Source organism: Thunnus albacares, chromosome 5 (genome assembly GCF_914725855.1).
Source record: "Thunnus albacares chromosome 5, fThuAlb1.1, whole genome shotgun sequence".
NCBI classification, from domain to species: Eukaryota; Metazoa; Chordata; class Actinopteri; order Scombriformes; family Scombridae; genus Thunnus; species Thunnus albacares.
Genome location: NC_058110.1, coordinates 4,097,027 through 4,105,272, shown reverse-complemented (window position 1 = coordinate 4,105,272; position 8,246 = coordinate 4,097,027). Strand labels below are relative to the sequence as shown.

Sequence of the window (8,246 nt, the reverse complement as noted above, 5' to 3'; positions counted from 1 at the left end):
CGGTTTTCATCTTCACAGAGTAGATTCCCTTTTTAAAAAAACAGTAACATCACTGTCAGTGCCTAAAGGACAAAGTCTTCTTGCAGAACTGTTGTCTGCTAGCTGTGACTTTGGCCTCTGTATTTGTAATGTGTCTGTGTATATTGTGCATTTCTGTGTTGTATTGGCATGTTAGTGGACCTGGATTGAAGTTTGCTCCATTCACATCTGTGATTTTGAACAGTGTCATGATGGTTTTGCTCAACAGCTGACTGAATCCACTTTCACCTTGTTGTCTGGAGTGTGGTTTCATACTAGTTACCAGGGACAGTTTAACATGTCTCCCCTTACTTTGGACCAGGCGGACTCCAGCTGCGCCCAGTAATAGAGATCCCTATGGCAATGCCTCCTTCAGCAGCAGCAGCAACTCAGGCTCTTGTAAAGGCAGCGACTGCAGCCCCACCAAAGGGTGAGACATCAGACACTGCAGGGTCTGTTCAGTGGAGATGAAAAGTTTCTTTTGCTGACTGCTAAAATACTCCTTGGAATGACTGATTGTATTAATGTCAAACCAAATATAAAACCTTGTATTCTCATGTCAGTCAAAATCAGAACTTGATATGCCTACCACATATAATTTTATCCCCTGATCTGTTTTATTAAACAAATGAACAGACTGAACTGCCATTTCATTTTCACTTTATCATCTGAATCACTGAAAAAGAGATGGTATGAAAACAGGCTCACCTTTTGTTTGATGATATCACACAAACACAAACGGTACCACTGATACCTTCCTGAGTTTGCAGACTCAATGATTGTCACAATCGCAACTCTTTTAAACACGTAAGTAGTGCCAGGTGCACATACCTAGAACAAATCAAGCACCTGTCATAGACATGAAATAGTTGGAACTGAATAAAAGGAAAGGGTGTGGTATCACATTAACTTATTAAAAAAGTAATGTGCATCTGGCATTACTTAATAAAAGAATTTGGATTGTGACAGTCATTGAGCCAGCAAACAAAGAAGGCATTAGCCAAAATGTTTGTGCATGTTACTATTACTGTAAAGATACAGCAAATTCAAATGACTGGAGTGCGATCTAATGTACCTTCAGTTGGAAATTTGATTCATATCAGAAACTGTCTAAAACAAATCATTATTAAACAAGATTACCAATCTGACCAGATGTTTAATGTTACCTCCTGGTACCGTTTTCAATACTCAGTGCTACTTAAAAATTTAGATCAGTACCAAAAAAGTGCTGAGGCTCACTACCCAGCCTTAGGAAAACACCTCTATGTTTGTGTCCTGTGTGTCTTAGACGTCACCAGAAGTACACATCATGTACGGACAACCATGGTATCCGGCCCCCTCCACCAGAGCAGTACCTCACACCCCTGCAGCAGAAGGAGGTGTGTATCAGACACCTGCGGGCCAAGCTAAAAGAAACCATCAACACTCTTCAAGACAGGTGAGATATTGAGATCGAAATAGAAATGATTTAGTCAAAAAGACAGTGTTTTTGTTGAGTCGAGGTTCTCCCTTTGCTACTTTTCTCAATATCTTTATCCCCCTAATTCTCTTGTTCTGTCTCATTATCCTCTGTTCTTTCTTTTTGTTTTCCATTTTGACACTCTTAGGGACACAGAGATAGATGAGCTGAGAGGGCAGCTTTACAGAATGCAGGAGGACTGGGTTGAGGAGGAATGTCACCGTGTGGAGGCTCAGCTGGCCCTAAAGGAGGCTCGTCAGGAGATCCACCAGCTCAAACAGGCCGTGGACACTGTCCGTGCCAGGCTCAGTGACGCCGGGGGACTCAGTGGGGACATAGGGGTTCAGAAGTACTTCCAGGACATCAACATTCAGAACCACAAGCTCGAGAACCTTTTGCTCAGCATGGAATTAGCCCAGGCTGGGTTAGCCAAGGAGGGGGAAGCCATACCAGGCTGTCGGATCCGTGTCGGGGGTTCAGCACCAGCGTCTGTATCAGGTGAAAGTCCAGGGGGAATACCCAAACCTGCAGTAGGTGGGAGGGGGTCTTGCTCCTGTGATGGTTCCCCAGCCCGTTCTCTGACCCGGAGCTCCACCTACACCAAGCTGAGTGATCAGGCACTGGCAGACAGGAACGGCAATGGGCCAGACTTTCCTTGTCTGTCAGGTGATGGCACCCAGGACAGCGGCTTTGTATGCTGTGGGGAGAGCAGCATCCCCAGTCGGGCTGACCTGCTGCTGGAGGCCGCCTTCCTCTCTGAGGAAACAGCATCTTTACTCAACTCCTATGCGCAGACCTTTTCCCACTCTCTGCCCAGCTCCATGCCCAGCTCTCTGCCCAGCTCCATGCCCAGCTCTCTGCCCAGCTCTCTGCCCAGCTCTCTGCCTCACACCTTCTCCCATACTTTACCTCATTCTTTCCCTCGCAACTTGTCACACTCTATGCCCCACACTATGCCACACTCCTCCACCTATGAGAAGCTTTGCACAGGTGAGCGGCTGGCACCCGTTCGTTGCGGCCTGGGTGGAGTGAGCTGTATGAGCCACCCCTGCCTGTCCCACCATCACCTGTACCTGCATCCTCTGCGGGAGACGGGCATTCAGACCGAAAGCTGCCCCATCCCAGCAACAGCAGGTTACCCTTCTGACCTAGACACTATCGCGGAGCAACGCACTTTTCGCTCCCAGGCCTGCAGCCCCACCTCCACCTGGATGTCTGATGAGGGGGAGGAGGAGCTGGACTCCATCACCACCACCACTTCAGTAACCACAGCAACAGTCATGAGCACAGCCACAGAGCCAATCCCGGTCTCCAAAACGCCGCAGGTCCCTCCCCTACCACGGTCTGCCACTGTGGCGTGTTCCATGGAGAGTCCTCTGTGTGAAGGGAAGGAGGGATGGGAGGAGGAGGAAAAGCAGGAGAAGGAAAAGAGAGAGAAAGAAGCTGCTGAAACAGAGAAGCAGGAGGAAACAACAGTGATCCGACTGGCAGAAGAAGGACAGCGGACCTCAGTGGCCTCAGTGGAAGGGAATGTGGTGGAAAGTCCGGGTGCAGTGGAGGAAGTAGCACTGTGCGATTTAGAAGAAACAACAGCAAAGATGGAGGATGAGCTTAAGTTTGGGGGATGCATTGGAGAAGGCAAGCAGGGTGGAAGAACACTGGAAAACCTCAGCCTGGAAGAGAGGCACCAAGAGGTTGATCAATTAGCAGCATCAACCCAGGCAGAGACAGCAGAGCTGAGTCCACCTTGCCCAGGACCATCACCAGGCGTAGAACAGCCTCACACCTCCCAGCCAAGGAGATCTACTTCCCATGAGGAGATAGCTGGTGTCATTGTCGTGGAGGTGCAAGATAACGATGATGAAGATGATACTAAAGAGCAAGGTGCCACAGGGGATGACGCAGCGGAGGAGGAAGACTCCACCTCTGGGCAAATTCAGAAGAGCTACTGGAGTCGTCACTTCCTGGTGGATCTGCTAGCAGTGGCCATCCCTGTGGTGCCAACCGTGGCATGGCTCTGCCGCGGTCCAATCCGTGGTGGACAACCCATATATCATATAGGGTCATTGCTGCGGGGCTGTTGCACTGTGGCGCTGCACTCGCTGCGCAGGGGAGGTGGGTTGAGGCATTACCCCGCAGGCGGGGGAGACCTGGGTGGATCACAGATTTAAGAGAAGAGTCTGTTGAGCCCTACAACCTCTCCTGTATGGGTCTGGGTCCTTACCTACTTGGAAGATAGCTGTTGTGTGAGAAGACAAAGAGAAGGAACTTTCTGTCCTGCATTTGTCATCAAAGTTAATAGCTGAGGGAGTATCAAGAACAGGAAATGTGCACTCATGACTAAGATCTGTCACTGGTAAAGTCTGTTCTCTTTGGTCCTTCTTGTTGTTGTCTCTCACCCACTGGTCTCTGTTGTTGCTACCAAGATGTCTGCCAACACTACTGACTTGTGCAAATCTGAATGAACTGATTGAAATGAATGATCGATGCTTGGATGTTTGATGCTGATTGTTTTGTGTTTAAATGCAGGGAAAATGTTAAAGGTTCATTGATATGTCATCATACCAGTCTGACTCAGTTCTGACATGTTCAAAAGATCACGTGTTGGTGAGTGTGTACATGTACAGTGTGTACACAGGTGTATGCATAACGTGAGTCTGTAACCAAATGGTCTTGTCTGTAGACGAGCAACACTCTACTCAATGAATTTACAATTCTTATGACTGCAGACAGTTTGGGCTTTTCTTTGAGTCTAAACGACTGAAACAATGGAGCTCCTTTACTTTCAGGAAACGACAATGTAGACACAGAACTCAGGTAGATTCTAAAGGTAGAAACACATCAAACATGGAAAGGCTGCCATGAACCTTAGACACCTCCCACACTCAGCTGCTGAATAAATCATGCTGCAACACAGTTTGATGCTGCTTCCTCTGCTTTTTCTGTTTTTGCTAGGCAGACACTGTACAGATTAAACCCAATTTAATGTCAAATTAGTTGCCTCCTTAACAATCAGGCCAAATTGCAGAGCAATTGGTTGTCATTTGACTTCAGTTTGAGAGGGTCGCAATGTTTGATTAATTGCTTGAACAATCAGTGATCTGGCTTTTTGACAATTGGATGGATTTCTTGCATGTCAGAAATGGTTGGCTGTCTTAAGCTGACTGAAATGTGTCTGAAATCCGATTTGCCGCATGACTGTTGTCAAAAGATCTGTCATAATTTGTTGTGAACTTGTTTTAAAGATATTGAAACTCTTGCTGAAAGTTACATGAGAAGATCAAGAAGAAGTAGCAGGTAATTAGCTTAGCATAGCATACAGACTGAATTCCATCTTCCCAAGGGATACATTACCATCTATTTCCCCTTTCTTCAAAATTGACTTACAATATAAATATGCAACATAATCTGCTCTTTACTTTCCCTCAACCCCAACATGCCCAGGGGCTTCATAGCCCATCCTCCCAATTCTACGCAAAACAGTCAAATTTTAATTAGTAAGCTCAGGTCTCATGCAGGATTTGTCACCTCTCATAGAAAATGAAACTGGCTCCACCCAGCTTACCGTGTTCGATGTGTTTCTACCCGCAGAGTATAATTACATTTCCAGATATCAAACAAGGCTGATTCGGATGCTAAAACATAAACTCATGTTTAATACTCCACAAAGTTGGTTCATAGTTAATTAGTTAACAGATTTATTCAACTGAGCAAAAAATGCTACATATTTTGTGACTGTAACCAAACCTCATTATGTTTTCCTCCATCTTCTCCACACACAGCATCTCTCTGGGCTTTGACTGTGAAGTTACAGCCCCAATCAACTGCACCTTAATTTTTGACATTTTGGGAAATACTTTAATTTGCTTTCTTGACAAAAGTTACATGAGAAGATTGTTACCAATCTCATTTTTATGCTAAATATGAAGTTAGAGCCAGCAGGCGATTAGTTTACCTTAGCTTAGCATAAAGACTAGAAGTGGGGGGGTTGGCTATGTCCAAAGTTTAAAAAATTTGCCCACCATCACCTCTTCATTTTACCAAAAAGTAATAGCTCCAGTATCTAACTCCCTGTTAAACCACAACTTGTTTTTACATTTCTGTTTGTGTGTAGACTAAACAGACAAGGAGATGTAACAAGTTAATTTTTTAATATTTTGAGGTGCTGGTTGCTTAACAGTTGTGTCTGTTTCAAGTCTTTATGCTACACTAAGCTAATCGTGGCTCTGTCCAAAGCTCTTAAGTAGTGTTTTTTTCTGTAAATCTATTTTGTTCTTGGGTTTCAGGCTCCATGAACAACATGGACATTATGTTTTAGGGTGAAATTTTGCCTATCCTCAGCCATATAGTTGGCCCTTGTACCCTGAAGCTTATATTCAAAGCTAACTCAGTTGAACTATCGAATTATTGAAAATAACTAAGTCATATTATAATCAGACACTTAGTTTGTAGATACTCACTTGCTCAGTTTGACACATTGATGTAGATCTGAATGAAGTGAGAAGTGCTCAGTCTATGCTCCGTGCTGTATATTTCTGCTAACTTAAATGCTCTTTTGGTGTAGTTTAACTGTCACTCTGGTAGCGTGTATTTCAAGTCCACTGTACAAGTCCGTCATTGCAAATAAATCAACTTTATTTGTTTAACATATCATTCTGCAAAGCATTTCTAGACATGAAGCATTACATTGGCACATTACTCTCAAAATGTAAATCAGTATCTGAGGTCTGGGGTGTGATCGCAGTTCAGGATCGGGGTGTTTTGCTTTGTGTGAATGTATGTATTATGAAAGGACTCTATGAAAGTGGCATCTGATGGTGACTGTAAAATGATCAAACAATTTGTCTCACTGTCAAGAGATTCATGAGCCAAACGTGTATCAAGAAATGCCCCGACACAACCAGCAAGAGTAGTCTGACGCCAACTGAAATGTTTAGTTCTTCGGTGAAGAAATAAGCAGCATGAATCAATTTTTTTAACCATTTGGTTGACATATTTTGCACTATTGTTCACTTTATGAATTTTAAGCAATTACTTGAAGATTGTATGTGTATCCAATGTGTTGTATGTCCCCTGAGATATGATTGATAGTTCTGTTGGGTCTGCAGTGTCACTTAAGATTTATATAATACAAATAATGCTCTAAAGCAAAAATTAAATTGCTGGTCCCAGTTCAAGTGTAACTAAGAAAGTGCAGACATTTTCAGGAAGACCCTAAAAAATACTACTACGATATGTCACTATTTCTCTGAATACTGTTGCCTTTCATGCATGAAAAGAGCTAATGATCTCGGCTCTTCACATCTGGCCACAATGTATATCTACAGGCCACAAAATAAAGAACACTGTATGCTGTTGTAAAAACACACAGGTAGAAAATGAGCAGTTGTGCTAAACTGTCAAAATGTGTAAGACATCAGTGACAATCATGACAATCCCTCGTTTGATTTTCACTTCCTACCAGTTCATCAATCTGAAGGAGCCACGAAAGCAGTGGCTGTCAATAATGCATCGAGATCCCTGAAAAGATCGAATGAATGCCTTTAGAGACACACAGGACTGTCTCTTCTGTACTAACACTTTCGTACATTTGCTCACCCACAACCTTCACTTAACATCACTCTCGCCATCAGTCGAGCACTGGCTGTGTTCCCATCTACTGACTGACTGTGTGAACCGCTTGGCTAAAGTGGATTAGGAGGCTAAAATAATTTCATGTTTTACAAAAAGCCATATAATCCTGTGAGGGAACATGTGTGAGAATGTGGGAGGTGGCCTCCTCCTCTCTATATTAATGTATTATGTAACAAAAACTGTATTGATGAAAGTCATGTGAATGATGTATCAGCAGTGTGCTGTGATTTGAGTCAAACTCTCCTGCTGTCATTAAACTTAAGCTGTCATGACAAACAGGGTGATAGATAGAGGTGATATGTGATAGAGAACTTGTGATGCTGCATTAAACTTGTGTTGATCTGAGGTTCAGTTCAGGCTTATTGTGGGTAGCAGTCATCATCACACCCCCTTAATTTACCACTACGCACAACAGTCTACACTTGTGACTGCATTGTAGTGCATTGTTATTGGTGTATTACTGAGCCCCCAAAGTCCTGAAAAATTATAGTGTTTTCGTCTTGTGCACACAAATTATCTTGTTAGCACAAGTTATTATCTTTTGTGCACAAGTCATCTTGTCTTGTGCACACAAATTATTACATTGTTCTTGCATGTTGTCAGTTAATATTTTGTGCATGCAAGTTATTATTTTGAATGCACCTGAGATTATCTTGTGTTTAGCAATTTGATAATTGATTAATTGTTTAAAGCTAAAAAGCCAAATATTCTTTGATTTCAGCTTTTCAAATGAGAGGATTTGCTGTTTTTATTATTATTATTATTATTTTTTTTTTTACATTTTAAAGACGACATGATTAATCAGTGAATCCAGAAAATAATCAGTAGATTAATTGAAACTGAAAAAATGAGTGGCAGCCTTACAAAAGTTATTATCTTGTGCCTGCAAGATAAGAAGGAAGACAATAACACGTTGTTTACAACAAGTTGTTTAAAAAAAAATTTCAGGACTTAGGGGATTCACTAGTCTTAATAGAGTCTGGTAAACATAATCACATCATTAATCTTTCAAGGCATTTTGTCCCCTACATTTTCCTGTTAAATTGGTAACACCCATACCTTGTTTTGGATTCTGACAGTCCACATTTCCATTGTTAAATGTTTCAGATTTATTCATTAAAAGTTGAATCTGATA

At 42.7% G+C, this 8,246-nt stretch overlaps 1 protein-coding gene across 2 annotated transcripts in view; it reads left to right on the top strand.

Moving 5' to 3' along the window:
- snphb (syntaphilin b) overlaps window positions 1–7,870 on the top strand; it is a 38,380-nt gene extending 30,510 nt beyond the window's left edge. For both annotated transcript variants that reach the window (XM_044351014.1, XM_044351013.1), the window contains 3 exons: window positions 341–448; window positions 1,307–1,456; window positions 1,626–7,870. In XM_044351014.1, the coding sequence (XP_044206949.1) occupies window positions 341–448; window positions 1,307–1,456; window positions 1,626–3,648 (2,281 nt within the window). In that variant the 3' untranslated portion in view covers window positions 3,649–7,870. The remainder of the gene's footprint in view (window positions 1–340; window positions 449–1,306; window positions 1,457–1,625) is intronic.
- The last annotated feature ends 376 nt before the right edge of the window (window positions 7,871–8,246 follow it).